Here is a 19,881-nt window from a genome sequence, read left to right as displayed (position 1 = left end):
TCTTACTGTACAAAATCGATGAACGCCGACAGACTCACTCACATTTGCACCTCTGACTGAGTCTCAGTCGATTATTCAAATTATTATTAGACACGAACTGCGTCGATAATGCAGATCGAGCGGCACAAACACGTCTTAAGTAATTACACGTGCACGCACGCCGTTTTGTCAAATTGAGCAAAAACAAATAAACTCGTTGGAACTGGAGCTATTATGACAAATGCACATAAAACTAACTGTGTCCACTGTGTGCTATGTTTGATCACGGCTTCTTATTTCCCATGCACCCAGTGTTAGCTTTGGTCAAAAGCAATTGATAAGGATGCCTAGAGGCTTGTTTGTCATTTGACTTTGAATGAGCAGATTTTAAACACATGCAGGGATGGATGTAATCGTTTGAGTGGGCGTGCACACAAGACCCTTTACGGGTCACTCTCTGGCCCTGTAGCTCGGATTGTCTAGTGGACGTGAAAAGGGCAGCACTCTGTTGATGGCACTCGTTCACCACCCGCTGTACCACAGCGGGTGGTGGGAAGCTGTACGCTAATTATCTCTGAGAGACACAAGTGCACTTGAGGACAGGGAGAGTGGATACTTTTTTTGTTTGTATTTGAGCTTTTCCCTACAATCTTTACACTGTTGTGTCGGCATCTGAAATCAAACAAGGGCCCTTTCTGAGGAGATTTTGGATATTCGACTATACTACACACCATGGGAGCCACCGGAGGCTAACGATGGCTGCTAAAAAACGGGAAAATAAAATACTATTAATTCTGGATTTAAAGGACATTAAACACACCCGAGAGATCTCGTGTTGGCAAAGGCGGTTGCGAGCACGAATCCCGAGATTTCGCTCGTGTGAAAAAATATTGTGTTAATGGGTTATATGGCTAATGTCCTTCCTGCAGCTGGCCTGGGTTCGAATCTCTTTGCTGCACGTCGTCCTCTCCAGAGATGTTTTCCACCGCTTTGGCGGCCGGGGGAGTCATTGAGTTCAGCTCGGGTTATAACCCATTTCGACCGAGACCGATTCTACAAAATGTCTTCTACAGTAAATCATGAGTTTTCAGAAAAAAACCTATGTTTCTATATCAGTGGTTCTCAAACAATTTCATGTCAAGGACCCCAAAAATGTTATGTAATTGCCCGCCGACCCCCATCTGAACATATGTTGTTCCAGGGACCCCCCCAGAAGCAAAGATTTGAGTTGAAAATGTCCACTCTGAAAGAATATACAGTATATTCCAAATTTGTGCCACATTTTCACGATTAAAAAAAAATAGCAGACCTACAAGCACTCGGTGCCGCGCTATGAGCTTGTAGATCTGCTATTTTTCAATAGCTAAAGTATAACAGAATGCTTAAAACACCAAAAAAAGGTTCCCGCCCAGAATGGGATATGGGAACAGAGAGCACTAAAGGACGATGATCAGTGTGAGATTGGCACCACCTGTGAAAGGTCACTTGATTCAGGCTGAAGATAAGCTCCCTCTTCCTTATCTTCCATTTCCCGTTATTTCATTCTTATCTGATAAGGCGAGATAAGATCTCGCAGAGTGTGAAACGTAGATTTGCAAGGTCTTTGTGGGCCTGTAAAGGTTGAGTGAGTCACTTTGGACGGATGACTGCATCTCAGCTGCGCAGTGCACTGTAGGGGAGGCATCCTTTGGTTAGACATAGCATTGGTTAGACATAAGGTTGGTGAGGGGTGCGTTAAGACGACCGGATTAAGGTTGGTGAGGGGTGCGTTAAGACGACCGGATTAAGGTTGGTGAGGGGTGCGTTAAGACGACCGGATTAAGGTTGGTGAGGGGTGCGTTAAAACGACCGGATTAAGGTTGGTGAGGGGTGCGTTAACACGATCGGATTAAGGTTGGTGAGGGCCGGGGTGCGTTAAGACGATCGGATTAAGGTTGGTGAGGGGTGCGTTAAGACGATCGGATTAAGGTTGGTGAGGGGTGCGTTAAGGGTTGGGAGAGGGTTAAGGTTAGGTTTAGGTGTGCTGCCCCGTGGGAGGTTAGGTTTAAGGTGAGGGTTTGACTGGTCTAACCAATGACTAGTCTAAACTAAGTGCTCCTGTCTTTCGAGTGGCGGTCTTACTTGAGTATTTTGAGGGGTATCGAGGTGTCCTTGATGGCGACAATGACCCCACCGTGGTCCAGGAATAGTATGTGGTGCTCCTCCTCAAAAACCTGCCAACAGTAAAAGCACCTGATGGAAGTGGAACAGCTAAAGTTGGGCAGACTCCAACTTGAGTTACGATTGAGTTAAGCATAATAAGTCACTTAGCAAAGTATCTATCTAACTTAATCGAAGCCACTTTGTAACTAATGTGGTCATTTGGAAAATTGGCTGAGAAGGACATGGCATTGAGTGATTGAATAAAACTGACACAACTGTGTAAAAAACAAAACTACAAAACTGCAGTGCAGTTTTACAAAGTGAGTCTTAACACCGAATTTGACATCAAACTGCAGAAAACACTTAACATTAACACGGACGGACCGCCAGTTAAAATGAAAAGTGAAAATGAAAGTGGATGACTCACTTGTCTCCAAGTCTTGCCACAGTCTGACGTGATGTACATCTCCTCCTTATACTCCACCAGCTGGGAGCCAAGGTTACCTGAAAGACAGAGAGAGAGAGAATATGAAAAGAGGATTATTCACTTTCAGTTTTAACCGTCTTGCTGCCAGCATTAAATCGCGCGTAACACTTATTTTGAGGAGCCAAATATCTGTAACCGTGTGTTACAATGACAAAATGCTGTTTGTGGTGTCCTGACCGGTTGTTGTTCTTGTGGTATATTATGAATCATATAGCATATTCATAACTACTTAATGTTAAACTAGACAAGGCTCACAAGAGGTTGTTGTTTCAGCTCAAAGACAGTCCTTATTTATTTCAGAGAATGTTCACTGATACAGATCGACACCTACACCAAAAGGGCTTTTGTTTTGAAGACTTTGAAGCTCCCTTCCCTGCTGTGAACCTAGGGACCTAGAATCGCTGGTGCCTAGATGACTAGAGACAGACTTCTATTTTTCCTCACTGTGTAGCCGTTTCACATTGACTTTCTTAAAGAATTACTTTTAACAATCTTCTGTCATAATAACAAAATAGGAAAACGGTATTCTCTGTTACTAGTGAGTGCATTTACTACTGATTTAAAATGTACTATAAGAGACAGGGTATTTCTTTCATGATTGAAGTTTTATTTACTGAGATAAACTGTTTAATTAATTTCTTAATATAAAGCCTGTTCAATTTCATTTATTTCCATTGTGTTTTTAACTAAGTTTTCATTATACCTTTAATTCATCATTATCTGTTGTTTTATTTCAAAGTTAGAACTCAGTTAAAGTTTAATATCAGGACAGGAAATGTCTCTGTACCGGAACAGCTAGTGACTTTAGGGTCTCATTGGTCAAAAGGCAGGAAGAGCCTATTGCATGAGAGGAGGGATCTGTGTTGTGGTCATTGTGTTTATAACAAGTTGCTTTTCATTTTCTATGGGCTGATTCAACTCTGCCTCAAAATTGGTTCCGGAGACTTTGTTGAAACAGTCCACCTTGTGTGTACATTTTCACATGCTGTGTTTTGTAACGATTTCGTCTCGTGTTTTACCAAAATAAATGCTGAGATCCTGAAGAACTTTTCCCGTGCATTCTCCTTTCTTCTCCTCTACACTCTGGTCTGAGACGACACGACATCTGGGATTTTAAACGACATTCTCTCGCTCGGTGCAGAAAGATATCCGACCGCGAGTATCACAGCGCCAGATGCCGATTTGGAGATACAGGCATTTGAACGCGGACCATTGAATGCAAGTGAATGCGCGCGCATCTTCAAAATGACCGCGGCCACTGTCCCACTTGGACAAACGGTGGCTAACGATACGATCGGATCAAAACATGGATTAAAGAATATAAATTATAAACCCCTGGATAACGTAGCTATGTACGTGTCTGGCAGGCTAGGCGATTAATTTAACACCGGGCGCGCTGCGTGTTAAAAAGGTCACGGTCGAGGTAAAAACTAAAAAAGCATAATCTGCAATATCTTAGGATCAGAGCGATAACAAGATATGTTGGTGAGGGCAGTGTTTCCATCCCCAGGTTTGTATTACATTTCTATTCTAATCACAAGTGAGCATCTCATCATAATAGGACAAGAGGAAGACATGAATAAGACAGTGTTTTTGGCTTGTTCTTAGTAATGTTACCATGTTGTTATGAGAACTCACCGGCACCCATAATCAGCCCCGGGGCAGAGTCTTTGGTGTGGACCGTGCCGGACACATAGGGGTTGTCGGCCCAGCGCAGGTGAAGGTGCAGGTGGCAGTCAGGCTAAGATAACGAGAAAGATACATAATGAGAGAGAGAGAGAGAGAGAGAGAGAGAGAGAGAGAGAGAGAGACCATTTCATAGCCACGACAGCCTCAGAGGATCTCAATTCAGTTCACGCATTTCAAAAAGTACTTGAGTAAAAGTACAAAAGTATAGACATCAAAATATACGTTGTACCAGAATGTCCCATTTCACAAGTTCAATATAAATAAATATATTTGAAAATAGCCGATCTACAAGCTCACAATGTGAGGTGGCTGAAGTGGATAGTGTGTTTTGTAACTAGCAACTAACGTCTTCACCCTTTGTCAAGTCCCGCCCGTGGTTGTGGCCCTCTTCACACCCATTGGTTGCCGTTTCGTGGTTGGACAAAAATCCTCTCTCTCTCCATCCACTACCATTGAAATAACATGTTTTTCAGTTGCTTCGTATTGATATTCCGTGCACTCAATTGTTATTTTAAACTTGGTGTCAGTAAAAAGGAACATCGCAGATGCATCATGGTGACTCATGGGCATATCATGTTTGTTTTTAGTTTTTTTCAAAACTTTGACCAATTATTTCCACACAACAGCTCTAAGGTATATATTAATGACATAGTGAAATGTTGAAAATGAGTGGAATGCCCCTTTAAGTAGCATACACTTTACACCACATGGCAGGTGCAACATATCTGTTTTAGAGTCAAATGAACACTCTTTTAACTTGCCTCCATCAGTACTTATTCTTCTTTGTGGCTCTTCTCTGTCTGCCCTAGTAACACCTAGCAACAGTGCAGATGGTACGCCCATGCACGTGCATTGAATCAAATGGCCTGTGCCTTCTTACGCACAAACAATAAATCACAGCATGGGGTTGAATGACGGAGGAGGGGGGAGAGAAAAAAGAAGGAAATATCTCAAACGACTTTGCGACGCTATTAGGCACTAGATTAAAGGCATGATTGCTGGCATTAATCTGCAACACATGGCTTCATTTAGGCGTGATTACTAACCTCTATTGCGAGGCACATTCTTCATGCCCGCTTTCCCTTCAAGGTGGCAACGTGATACAGTCGTTTTGGCAGGGTTTGTCTATAGCCATAGTGGGATGGCACATAGCACGTAACATCTGACTACAGTATGTCTTTGCTTTGGAGATGTATGAGACAGCATAATGACATGTCTATTAGAGAGGATATTTGTTTTTATTAATCCCTATTGCTATTTTTGGAAAATCGTGAAAATGTGGTGCAAATCTTTGAATATATATTCGTTCAGAGCGAACGTTTTCAACTCAAATCTTTGCTTCTGGGACCCTGGAACACCATGTTGTCAGATGGGGGCCGGCGGACAATTTCATATAATTCTGGAGGTCCAGAAGGTGGAAATAGTTTGAGAATCACTGACATAGAAACCTAGGTTTTTCATAACACTGTCATGATTTTAGAAGACATTTGTAGAATCGTCCTCAGGTCTAAATGTGTTAAAACTGCATGAAACACAGGAATATAAATAAAAAAAGAACATACAATCCATTGCCTTTAATTCCTAATGACTAATTTATTAATTATAACAAAACAAAACGAGGAAAGGGCAGCAGGATGGGAGTAGGAGTCATTTTTAGGGGGAGTGAGATGGGATCAGGAGTCAATCTACCAGGAGTGGGACGGAAATCCACTCCCGTGTCGGTCTCTAATGTCCATGATGCAAGCGCTGCTGGACAATATAATAATGAATAATAATTCATCCAAAATCAAATCAAAAGTCGTGATTTTAAGTCTCACAATTATGTTGTAAAACACGTTTCACTATAACCGCGTCTTTGACCAGACAGAGAACCGCTCACCCTACAGCACAATAATAACTTCCCTCACATAACGGGCCACGTTAAAGAAAGGTGAAAAACAAAATAAAAGACTGGAGGAATGATCCGATATCCCTCCCTTACCGCTTTGCAGCTGACCGGCTTGCCGTTCATGTCGGTGGTCGGCGGCGCCAGTGGCTCCCAGTCCCGGCCTTTGTTGTAGGTGATCAGCGTCGTCACTTTGCCGTCGACCTTCTGGTTGGCCAGAAACACGCCCTTGACGCCGCGCACCTGGAAAAGGACATGAAAGATTGGCAGGTTAACGATGAATAATGACATGGGTATGGTTAGAACCTGGCTGGAATCCCTAAACGGGTATAGGATGTAAATTAGTTGTCTTGCTTTTTTGTTTTTGTTTTTTTACTTCCATGTCAGTTAAGTTTAGAATCATGCCCAGCCTTAATTTGCGCTTATCTGGGGAACTAAAAGAAAGAGAGGAAAAATGAAGAAAAGAAAAGAGAAGAGCTGCCATGAGCGGTTCATATTGGGTTACATAATAATATCAAGTCATGCCAGCAGCAAATTCCCTGTCCTGATCCAACTCCATCTGCACAGTTCATGAATCCCAGTTTGTTCTCTTGGGGAGATCCACCTCTCATTTGTGAATGGCTAGGGGTATACTGTACTGTATGCGATAATCATATATGCAACCATGGGTACGGCTACGGCTATACAGTATATATCTGGGGTAATGATGAATGCCTCTGTGATAATCTATACTATACTCTATGTATCAACCAGTGTTGTACTTTTAGAAGTGGGGGGGTCGGGGGACGCCCCATAAGAAATGTGCATTTGCGTGCATGTGAGCAAGGCGTGCACACAATTAAAACATGCAGATGTGCATAATTATAGCCACTTTAGAAACAGGGTTTACAATGCTTAACCATATCCATAAAAGTAAACGACAAAAGTAAACATATTTATGTAAAAAAAAAAAAATTGACACTACACTACTGGTATCAACCCCCAGTCATGTGCTATTTGAAGGTTAATATAAACAGTAAGAAAGATAGAGAAAACTTTTCCTTTCCATTACATTTAACATAAAAAAGTAATCTGACCAGCCAAAACACTCTTGACCACCGAAACCTTGAACAGTAGGCCTATGTGTTTGCATAGAAACCACACTGACAAGAATGCCAAATGTTGGAACACATGATATAGCTCAGTGTGACTTATCTAATGTGGACACAGTGTTGTTTTTGGCCCTTTTCCCCGGAAAAAATATAAATAAATGCCAACTCTATCTAAGCACTATTACATAACTACAGTTAACCATGGTGGTGGTGAGCTGGTGACACGTCGTGACTCTGCTGCGTTGCGGCGCAGTGTGTGTGTCGCTGTGACAGACAGCTCCCTCGTTATAGCGTGAGTTGTATTTTACTTTATCAATGCAGGGTTGGTAGCGGATGGACACTTATATAAAGAGCTTGAGTTGTGATTTAGCTCCAGTTGTCAAAAAGTGCAGGTGAAATACCCAACAGGCTTGACATTTTAATAGAACACTTAGCACACACAATAGAACACACCGATGTTCAACCTCATTACCATGTATTATTCATAAGGCATTGATTCATGTTGCATAATGTATTGATCCTATATTTTAATAGTTTGTACTGTAACTGACAATACACAAGGAGTACCATTGATGGAGGCCAGACTATTATAGAAGATTAATATTGAATATTGGAACAATAAAGATGTCATAATGTACAACGTTGTCCATTAACTTTGTTTAAAAAAATTATGCTTTGCATGGTCCCGTTAACACATTCAGACTGTACGACGTGTGGAAACGTCATAGCTAATCCAACCGACCGATTGGGACGATTTTTTTGGGTTGGCCTATCCTTCTGCAATGTACTCCTTGCTTTTCACGCATGCGCGCTGCCATTCACTTCCCTGTTTACGGATCAGAAAGAAATGCTCGCCGCACGTAATCTAGGGAGCTCTCCGTGGTTTTGACCAGATGGCTATACTTCTGTCTTCATTTCTGACTTCAACATGCCTCTCACTCGGAATATTAACGCTTCTAGAGAGACTTTATCGTAATGGTCGCACGGTAAGCAAGCAACATTATGCCTCCCGGTTTTTGCACGGAACGGAAGGCCCCAGCTTTCAGAGTAAAAGCTGCCATATCATGCAACTTGGTGTAGTTTGGGCCATTGAATTAAACCAGTTGAATCACTTGGGTTGACTTTTTTTTGACGTCAGGCCTAAATGGGTTATCTCACCTCCAGGATGTCGATGAGGACGCTCTCCTCGGGCTGCTTGGTGCTGCGTACGTTCTCCAGCGCCACAGAGTAGTACACCCCCTGGGGGTCCGACTGGTACAGGTTGTACGTGTCCGTCTGGTGCCACTCCTGGAGCGCCAGGAACACCTGGCCCTCGTCCGTGCTCACTATCTGGACGTCCTGGGAGAGACAAGTGGGTAACGGGGAGGAGGAAGACCAGGGTTCATTTTGAAGAATAGCGGAGAAGAAATGACAGTAAATTTCTCTAAAAGAGAAAACCAGCACTCACGGGACTCATGTTTTAAGGCACCCTTGATTTATTTAAATGTTGACATGGTATGCTTTCGTGTTTCGGCGTTCAAGCCTTCATCAGCGTTGTCTGAGCATTGTTGAGACATGTCAACATTTAAATATATTAAGAGTGCCTTAAAACATGAGTTCCGTGAGTGCTGGTTTTTCCCTTTTAGAGACATTTCTGTTCAAAGTTATTTACCCGACCGCGCACCCGGTGAGAATGCTCAAGAAGTTTGAGACTGTTTGGAGTTGTGCGAGCTATACCTTGATAAAAGGAGACTGTTTGGAGTTGTGCGAGCTATATCTTGATAAAAGGAGAAGAAATGAGAAATAAAATACAGTAGATGAAAAGGGGAAAGTGGCGATACAGGAAATGGGATGAGGTGAGACTTCAAAACAGCTTTTCGCACCGACGGAGTCTCGTCGTTAGGGCATGTGCGTCACAAGCTGACTTCAACGCTCAATTAAAAGCGCTGTGTGACGGTGGCGCCCCGACTCAGCACTTTCTCTGTGAGTCTTACTGATTACATTAACATAACATTTGAAGATAAAGCCATCAACTCATTGACACTAGTACGCCCTTGCCCTTGCTGCAAAGTGCTTTTTTTTTTCCAATTACACAAAAATGTGTTTGCCTATTAAGAGCAGGGTCAATACATTTAGGCTTCATCCACACCTACATAAACGTAGCTTTTTCGTTTTCATTTTCGTTTTTTTTAAATCTCTCTGTCCATATGACCAATGGCAAGACCCATGCAAAACTCTGTTTACATTGTCCACACAGGGAACACACAGGCGGAGTTTAAAAAAAATACACTGTGGCAGGAGTTTTCCAAAAGATGCGTTTATATGGACCAAAAACGCGTTTGCGTGTGGGCGACCCCCCCAAAACGCATATAAAAACCTACGTTTATCCGTTTACCCGGATACGTGTGGACAAGGCCTTAGAAATCCTCTTGGCATGTCGTGATTGTTGATTCTACTCGGTTTCTGTGAAAACAACAATTCCAACCATGAATTATAATGGAACAAACTCATAGCCAGGCTATGGTACTGAGATGCTTTAGTGGACGGTGGTCATTGGGAAAGTGAGCCATTGGTGATTTTAAGGCCAAACACCTGGGAGATGCAGCCTCCCAGTGAAGCCATTCTATTCATGAATACTAAAACAGGCGAAGGATGTATATACAGTACACTGTGTTTAACCAGGCTTAGCTGACAAAACATCAAATGGAAAATGATGTTCTCTCAATTTAAATGCATTGAGACAGGGGGACGTGAATTAAGATGGATTGGGAGGATGTGGGAGTTGCTGAACTGTACATTGGGTTTGAATAATTATGTGAGTGTATGCTGCGCGTGAAATGTGGGAGCGTGTGGGAAATGTACAATCTTCATCCACCCGCATGGTGCCTTGTGGCTAAAATGAAATCCTATGTTGACTACTGTATGTAGCAGAGTCATGTATATTCAGGACTAAACACTCTTATGTAGTGTTGTACTGTATAGTATGTATGCATCATGCATACAGACTGATCTATGATCACACAAATTAATCGCACGCTCAAATACAGAGGCACACAATACCTTCTGGCTTCTGCACACACACTACTATCCCATATAGGCCTTTTTTATAAGGTGCTTAAAAGGATCCCACATTCAACCTAGTCTTTGAATGTGAGGTGGCTGAAGCCAGCTGTGCGTAGCTTAAAACCAGAGATCTCACACACACACACACACACACACACACACACACACACACACACACACACACACACACACACACACACACACACACACACACACACACACACACACACACACACACACACACACACACACACACACACACACACACACACACACACACACACACACACACACACACACACACACACACACACAGCAAACAACATATGCTTGAATGTTGAATAACAGGATTATAATGACAGGAGGCTGAACAAAGCCTTTATTATATATGTACGCTCAGTGTGCAAACAAGAAATCGATGCACAAAAGAGGGTTGATTCTGAAAAGACGCCCGCCTTTGAATGTTTGATCACAACAGAGGCCGTTGCTGTTTGTCCAAGTACTGTAATATCAGTTATGGTTATGGAGACTAGTGTCCTCTAAGAGCAGTGCTTTGTTTGTGTTCTCTGTGGCCCACTATACTTAATAATAATGAATTGCATTTTTATAGCGCTTTTCCAAGTGCTCAAAGCGCTTTACAATGGTTTATTCATTCATACATGGGAGGTGAAGCGGCGAACAGTCGACGCCAGCGTCCTCACTTTCCACATTCACACACCAATGGTGGCAAGCTCACACCAACCGACTCATTGGAGGCAATGTAGGGTTCAGTGTGGACAGGAGGAGCCGGGATTCGAACCACCGACCCAGGGATCATTGGACGACCTGCTCTACCTCCTGAGCCACAGCCGCCCATAGCCGCTCATACTTAATGTAATGTACAGATTTCAAAGTGTTTATTTTTCACCAGAGCTGGAGGTGGGCACGTTGAGGTATAAGCAAGCAGAGAGTCAGAGACAACTAATGTTGCTGTTGACGAGTGAGAATTTATAAAAACACGAAAGAAACCTCTTTCCTGGCTTACGCCTTTTATTGATTTTTGAAGGGACAGACAGTAGGCTGACAGGAAACGGGAGAGAGATGGGGGGGTGACATGCAGTAAAGGCCGTGTCGGGTCCGGGAGTCGAACCCGCGGCACACTGCGACTGGATTACCAGTCCGGTGCCCAGACCGTTACGCTACGGCCTGGGCCACTCTTTCCTGGTCTTGAGTGAATCTTCCTTTTGGGGTGGGCTGCAGCCCGAGTATAAAATATGCAAAGGAATCTTAACCAGCATTACACTCCTATATGTTGCCTCTGTGCCTTCCATTCATCACTGTCAGGAGGTAGGGAGACCACCGCATGCCCCGCTGAGATCTTGTCTCACAGGGTAAAATGGCAGAGGTCCTGGCCTTGTTGGATGCTGCATGGTCCGCTGGACACACAGCCTACATTCAACCCTTTCTACCTTTCCCTGACCCAATCTCAGCTGGCGCAAAACGGCAAGTATAGTATCGCAGTGACCAAGCGGAATGGAGAAGGAATAAGAGATGGGGGAGGCCCGAGAGCTTCATTTACGAAACCGGGCGGTTACAAAAGCATGTCTGATCAGCTGTACTGTAACACATGTCACACCATGAAATTAAGACAAATACTTAGATGTTTCTGTCCGTACTACCACAAGATGCCATTTCTAACTAATGACTAACTACAACAAACATAACTAGGAGAATAAATAGTGGACCTTGATATGATAAAGGTTGAAAACCACTGCTTCTAGCCCCCCACCCCCGCCCCACCCCCCCCCACACACACGCCTCTCCTTTCCCTTTGCTATTTGCATTTCACTCAACCTTTCACTCACTCTCTGTCTTGCCATCTTTCTAAATACGAGTGACATTTCTCCTTCTCAATCTCTCTCTCTCTCTCTCTCTCTCTCTCTCAATCTCTCTTTTGTCCTAAGAAGCAATGTGACTAGTGACCTATTTGCTCGCCCAACAAAGACAGACATGTATAGCCGGGAAAAGCAAATAACAAGTTTTGCATGCCAGGTACGAGATAACCCGTATTTTCCCTTACACCAGCTGTATCCCATACAACATAAAGCTTTATATCAAATATGATGAGTTTCGCGGTTGCTATACACACCAGGTTAAATGCGCATGCAAGCCCATAGGTTCTCATTAAAAGTAGAATCTTCTTTGGCTGTTATCCCTGAAAGCACGAGCGCTGTCCGTGGTGATCATCATCCATCCGGATGTTCGGATGTGATTTGTGATTTTACATCGCATCGCTCCCGACATGTTAACGTTTCTGGCAAAAGATAAACATCGTGAGCTATTGCTAACATAAGCCGTTCCTTACAATGGCGGTCTCCGAGCCCGGGAAACCGGAAATGAAGATATCCGTATTTGGTGAAAATGGCACCTATATAAATAAATATAAATAAATACCTACATATACCCTTTACTGCCAGACAAATAATTAACTAGGAGTGTGCACGAGTGTGCACGAGTGTGCATGCACACATACACGCACAAACACACACACACACACTCTTCTCCACCACCTACAGTACCTGCCACACCTAATGACATTGATCCTCTCTCCTTATACTGTAGAAAGAAGAGCAATTTCCTGTGTGTGTGTGTGTGTGTGTGTGTGTGTGTGTGTGTGTGCGTGTGTGCGTGTGTGTGTGTGTGTGTCTGTGTGTGCGCGTGTAACTCCATCTCTTTCACCTTCCCTCATGATCACCAAGGACCTGAAGTGTTCCAGACCACTCTAAAGTGACGGCGGGCTAGGTGGTTCAGAGTAATTGTAGAACACTAACCCTTCACTACACTCACTTTTCCCAGACACACAATATGTCCTCTTTAGGATAAAGTGCCAATGACAGCGATTGTCTCTGAGGCTCTCTCTCTCTCTTCCTTCCTTCTGGGTTGCTGCAGGTTGAAAAATACATGAGCCCCCCAGCCCCCCCCCCCCCTTCCCCGAGAGTCCGTATTCAATCAATGCAATTCAACAGCACTCCAGACAGTGTCACACTAAAATGGTCCCCTGAGCAGATTACCCTGACAGCAGAGGTTCCTGCTCGCTGAGAGCCCCTGCTGTGCTCCCTCAACGTGGTGTGACTTTACGCGGGTTGCAGATGTTAGTCTTTAATATTTTATTGCCGATACAGATTCTGGTCTGGAGGCCAGGATCTGTATTATAGAAGTTTCCACAGAATAAACGTGTAGAGCAATATGTCATCTATACTGTGCTGAAATGTGATATGTTTTGTTGAGCAATATGGCATTTCCTCAGGGGAAATTTGTCGTCGCTGAAAAGTCGGTTATTTTTCAATCCCATGAAGGCTTAAACAGCCAAGAATTGGCTACCTCCTCGACGAATTTTTCGATTGCACAATTACTTTTCACGCATTGTCTTTGACATTAAACATCATGCATATGAACTCATGTACGTATAACACATGAATGGGTTCATTCTGGGGTTATTTCATAACCATTTAGCAATACAAATGGGAGTGGATTCGTGCGTGTACACACAGTTCTACGAGAATGTATGATTTTATATGGGCCCACGTTGCTTCTTAAACATACATCACTTTGAGCTTTTAGGAATTAAAATGAAAGTGGATGCTGGAGATTAAAAAAATAAAAAGGTGAAAACTCTTAAGGTAAAATCGTTGTTGAATTGATTTCTGTTTCAAGGAAAGAACGCTGGGTTTGTGGAGGATTACCTTGGGCAGAGCGTACTTAGGAAACTTCATCTGGACAAAGTCGGTACGTCGATAGGACACGTAGTGCTTGGTTCTGTTCCCTGTGGTCACCTGGGGAAATTGAGAAAACACACAACGCAACATGTTCCATCGTGTTCGTCCACTCAATACAGGAACATCACAGAGGAGAGAAGCAGAGAGAGGGGGGGAGAGAGAGAGAGAGAGAGAGAGAGAGAGCGCTTGATGATATTATATCATCAAGCTATAATAATATATTATTATTTATATTATAAAACAAGACAATAGAGCTAATCTGAAAGGAGGTACAATTTAGGCATTTAGCAGACGCTCTTAATCCAGAGCGATTTACATACATTAAGCAAGAACAAAGAATAAAAAAGCAATACATACAGTAGTTATCATGAATCATACATAAGCTAAGAGCGTAACAGTGGAAAAATCTATATAATAAAACTATGCTAAGCTACATGAGTTGAGCCTTTTCATACGCCTGTAGGAGGTCGAGGTTAGGTCAAGTACTACGGCAAGTGCTACGGCTAAGATGGAGTCTGAAGAGGTAGAGCTGTGTGTGTGTGTGTGTGTGTGTGTGTGTGTGTGTTGTGTCAGTGTGAGTGTATATAGAGTATGCAGTAAATGGACATGAGAAGAAACATGAGCCATTGTAATACTTTCATTCTTGCAATTCCTACAATATGATGTTCCAAATAAAAGGTAGAAGCAGATTTTTTGTTTTGGGAGGAAAGGTAGAAACAGTGATGTGTTGTTGTTTGAGATGAAAATGTTAAACAGTGATGTGTTGTTTCAGCAGAGGCTGAGGATGCTGGTACATGCGTGTGCGTGTTTGCGCATGAGCTATACCTTGACTAATATGTAATCGTCTTGGACGGACAGCGAGTTGTGGTCGATCTTTCCCAGGAACTGAGTGGTCACCATCTTGTCTGTGCAGTTCTGGATGAGGCAGGTCACATACAGGAAGCCTGCAGGACCATCATCACCAACGCACACGAGAGACCACAGAGAACACATGGTTATAAACAAATAAAGTGTTGTTGAGAAGAGGTCGTATAAAATGATATATTTGACAACATGCCACAGACACTGCTCTTGTTCCCACATTTAATGCATTTTAGTTTTTTCATTTCACATGAAAGGTGAAAATCTGGATTATGAGATATTTGTTTTCAAGGAACTACGCCGTATCATGTCAACCTAAAACCCACAGCGAATTTGATTTTGAAAGACAAAACAAGACAAGAAAACACAGCAAGAGCAAAGTGATGAATAAGAAGGAGATGGAGGAGAAATTACTGAAGGCAAACGAGAAAGAGAAAAATGGAAATGCCAAATCACGTCTGGAAGTTTGGGGTCACATGAAAACAACATAATGATGATGCCACTGGCAGCATTTCTGAAAAAATTTAAGAAGAACCAGAGAGAGAATATCGTCAGAGCTATAACTTTTTATAGTGAATCTATCACTTTTTACTGCTCTCCTCTATCACTGCCATCGGGGGTATTGCCTGTTGCTTGGCTAACTCAGTATTGACTTTCAGGTGCAGCTACATCAGCCCTGAAATTCCGCAGCCTTTCTCCTCTCCAGAGGTCAAGAGAAAATGGAGCCCACGGAGAAAAGGCTCACGTACACAAACTATGCACATGAATGGTAAAATGAGATTTGACTGTGTGCTCTAAGTACACAGAGGCACCGGTGCACGGGCATGGCACGCACGCACGGCCGGTCGGCCGCACGCACGCACGGGAGCCTGATCACGCATAGAGTCAACACAGGCATACACTTCAGCTGATGTGCACACAATGCAAGTACACATGAGATTCAAACAAAGCAAACACAGCAGAAGTCAATCTGCCTCCAAGCTCTCAAGGTGAGATGCCACAACAATTATTTTCCTTTTCTTTTTTTGTACCTTCCTGTACCTCGACTCCACTTTGTTTAAAGAGGTCTGTGGCGCTAACAAATAGACTTGCTAATTTATTGAAATGCCCGACATTTAATCAAAGCAGCATACGGCATAGGACTCATTAAAAGGCTATTAGATTGGAGTGTTCAATACCAGCTTGCGATACACGCACGCACACACGCACACGCTCCACTAGAAAATTGAAGACAAAGGCTGCAAATGTGAATAACTTTTGAATCATACAAACTTATGGACAATGTTTTAATTTCATTCAAATTTGCAGAAAGATTGGCTTGTGTGTGTGTGTGTGTGTGTGTGTGTTTATTTTATTTAACCTTTATTTAACCAGTAAAAAACCACATTGAGACTGAAGTCTCTTTTACAAGTGTGAACTGGCCAGAACAATAGGCAAAATAAGTGACACAACTCTGCCAGTAACAAAAAAGAACAAAAAAAAAAAACAGGACAGACATACAATGCTCATAAATACAGTACCCACTACCAAAGAAGCTAAAAGGGAGAACAGGAACGTGACCAATAAGGACTAAAAGATCTAAGCAACGGGAATTGCTAGTTGACTAAAAAAGCAAGCAGACAGTTGCTATACGTCAAAGCAGGAGCAGTGTATGGGAAGTGTGCCCATGGCAATCCATTTAAAGCTCACTAGGACTAGGGGAATCACAGCAGCCAGTTTGAGTCTGGACTGTAGGTCATTCCAAGACCAGGGTCCGAAATAAGCAATGCTTTTTTTCCCAGCCTCAGATTTTGTTGGGGGCACGACATAGCGTAACCAACCATTTGATCTGAGGTTGAGAGAGTTTTGGACAAGTTCAAATTTAGAACCAATGTAACGTGGGAGGTTACCAAGAATGGCTTTATAAATGAGAGTATACCAATGTAGCAACCTGCGAGACGTTAAGGAATACCAACCCACAAGGGCGTACAGAGTACAGTGATGAGTCCTATAGGGGGAATTGGTTATAAACCTCAATGCAGCATGAAACAGGGGGTCAAGTTTGCTCAGAGTTGAGGAACTAGCAAAGCGGTAGACAGTATCTCCATAATCAAGCTGCGACATGAAAAGGCCTGTAACCAGCTTTTTGCGAGAAGCATTAGAAAAGCAGGACTTCATTCTGTAGAAGAAGCTCAGTGTGAACTTAAGCTTTTTTGCCAAGGTGTCAATGTGGTGTTTGAAGTTTAACTTGTTGTCCAACCAAATCCCAAGATATTTATACAACTCAACCCATTCGATGGATACTCCATCCTGATATTTGAGGGGACATTGACTAGGCTATTTGGAGAAAATAGCATGGCCTTGGTTTTGTGTGTGTGTGTGTGTGTGTGTGTGTGTGTGTGCAGCCATGCATATCCACAGCATGTTTTCCTTCACATCATCCTCCGTAATGACACGTGCACCTACAGACCACGCCAGCCGTGCTATCCATCAACTTACGCCCACATGGCTCGTCCTCTCTCCCCCCCCCCCCCCCCCCCCCCCATGCCCCCGGCCGTGGCTCGTTCTTTCTCCCACACCCCTGGCCTACACCGCCGTCCCATTCAGAAACCTGCCGCACTATAACCTGGGCACAGACGCCCGCGGGGGAGAGGTCCTGCCTACGATCCTCCTTCCCTAGTGAAACCTCCCTCTGTGGCCACGTGCCACCTTTAACCTGCCGTGTTTAACCTTGACAATGCCACATGTGACAACGGGAGGGGGGGCACATATAACGAACAGATTGGCTCGGCACGCCTGGCCGCTCCAGCCCCGCTCGCCTATCTGTCTTGAGTACGGAAGCAAGGAGATGGGGGTGGGGGAGTGTTTCTGAGGAAGAGGGGGACCATGTGCTGCACCTCCCATAGTTCCAGGAAGAGCTCTGAGTGCCTGAGCAGCTGTCCCGGACACAGGCTGTCGTCTCTCTGATTCAGCCCCAGCACAAACACAGACGCGTCTTGTTCAGGATGACAACTCTCACATTGTGGACTTCCAGCATTTCTGTGTCTCCTCACATGGGACGGAGTGTGTGCGTGCGTGCATGGCATGTTGTTAAAAAGGTCTATGGGATCTAAGTTTTGTCAGACAGACAGACAGACAGACAGACAGACAGACAGACAGACAGACAGACAGACAGACAGACAGACAGACAGACAGACAGACAGACAGACAGACAGACAGACAGACAGACAGACAGACAGACAGACAGACAGACAGACAGACAAAAGGATAGATGGAGCGAGGTGACGAGATGAGGGAGTAGAGGGCAAGAAGTTGTCAGGGTTTAAAGTCACTGAATCAGAATAAACACGTCGTAACTATACTGACCACAGGGAGCTACTGTACCAAATCCTCATTTTGTTCCGAAACAAATCAGTGTTTTGTACCTACGGTATACGAAGGCCCTGCATGTTGAGTCAGCCAAGTTAAATGCACCACATACCGGTACACAGACTGTACCATGAGTCATTTTTACACTGTGCTGTCTATTGAAGCTTAACTAAAACTGAATCATGAGTCACTTTTACACAGTACTGTCTATTAAATCTGGAATGAAACAGAATTATGACTGAATCCTTGAGTCTGCCGGGGCAGTACGTGTGTGGCTTAAAATGTGGAGTGAGTGGTTGCCTTGGGCTGAAGGTTCCCCAGTTTGATTGAGGCATCGCAGCAAAGTGTCCTCGAGCAAGACTTTTAAATCTTTTAAATTCGACTTTAATAGTGATTGTAAGAACATTCAATATTGTGTGCACTTGAACGCCACAATAGGGCCTCCCCAGTCAAAAAAAGACAGGAACAAAATGATGCACTATCAAATCGGAGCAGATTCTCACTCCATATGCTATCTTACCCCAGTCAAAAACTTCTGGACACAGAAGCGTGTTGCCATGTCTCCTTATTATAAGCGACTTTGGGATTGTTTTTCTGTAAAGTTGCTTGTAAATATTGGTAGTTGTGGGTTGCATTTTTTGGGGCATTGTTTTAAAGATATTGGGCTCCATCTTATACCATGCTTTATCCTCAAGTAATAAACATTTTCCGTGAATTACGCATTTAGGAGCTTCCACTGTGCGTAAACCACACAAGCGGCCACACAAGCCACTATTTATTTTGCCGACTCCTATATTTGCGGGTGGAGGGTGTCTGTAGGCGTGTTGATGCACTTTCCCTATATTTGCTATCTTATAGGTTTAGGACAATGGAAAGTGCCTCTTCAAACCAGCAAATTCTCTGTGATTGGAATTTTACTACAATGAGCAGTGTTATTCCTTGTGCTTATTGTGTTTAATTGTCTAGTCAAAGAAGTTATTAGATTTGCACGAGTGAGGCTTTGTTGAGGCTTTGTGAGGCTACTGCACAAAAAACAAACCGGCCTCTGTATCAAATATAAATAGGCTATATTTCAAGGCATCAACGTGTGTCGCTCTTCCATGGCCATGGGCCATAGTGTAAATCACTGGGCATAATGTTAAATGGATAATGGATCTCTTAAAGGCAATGGCAGGTGGTGGCACCGTGGCACAGTGATTGCTTTAATCATGGTAACGCCCAAACCACACCTATGCATAATGTAAGGGGTAATGGACGTGTTTTAGGGACTTAGGCTGTGGCACATTTGACGGGGCCACACCTCTCACACAATACTAAATCCCCAAATTAAGGAAAAAGGGCCCCTGCCGCAAGATGGAGCCCATTATCTGTGGCTTTTTCTGCCTTTATTGATAGATTGAAAGTAGGGATGTCCCGATAAACTTTTTTCGCTTACCAATCCGATCCCGATACCTCAGTGTTAGCCGATACCGAATACCGATACCAGTGTCGTGATCTCATGTTGTGTTGCGTTTATAGCAGACTCCTCACTCAAATGTGCACTTGCAGTTTGGGCAACTCCAAAGCAAACTCCACATTATATTTACCTGCCATAGTGTCAAT

The 19,881-nt window shown here is 43.5% G+C and overlaps 1 protein-coding gene across 10 annotated transcripts in view; it reads right to left on the bottom strand.

Moving 5' to 3' along the window:
• The window catches only part of sorcs2 (sortilin-related VPS10 domain containing receptor 2), a gene marked incomplete at its 3' end in the record, with an annotated part of 233,639 nt that overhangs the window by 19,161 nt on the left and 194,597 nt on the right, over positions 1–19,881 (bottom strand). For all 10 annotated transcript variants that reach the window (XM_083789249.1, XM_083789252.1, XM_083789253.1 and 7 more), the window contains exons 7-13: positions 14,896–15,014; positions 14,038–14,127; positions 8,432–8,611; positions 6,279–6,425; positions 4,247–4,349; positions 2,549–2,625; positions 2,101–2,192 (exon numbers count right to left, since the gene is read on the bottom strand). In XM_083789249.1, coding sequence (XP_083645375.1) covers positions 2,101–2,192; positions 2,549–2,625; positions 4,247–4,349; positions 6,279–6,425; positions 8,432–8,611; positions 14,038–14,127; positions 14,896–15,014 — 808 coding nt within the window. The remainder of the gene's footprint in view (positions 1–2,100; positions 2,193–2,548; positions 2,626–4,246; positions 4,350–6,278; positions 6,426–8,431; positions 8,612–14,037; positions 14,128–14,895; positions 15,015–19,881) is intronic.

The sequence above is a fragment of the Protomyctophum parallelum genome (genome assembly GCF_964188405.1).
Source record: "Protomyctophum parallelum genome assembly, chromosome: 18".
NCBI classification, from domain to species: Eukaryota; Metazoa; Chordata; class Actinopteri; order Myctophiformes; family Myctophidae; genus Protomyctophum; species Protomyctophum parallelum.
Note: the sequence above shows the minus strand (reverse complement) of the source record. Positions and strands in the feature narration are given on the sequence as shown.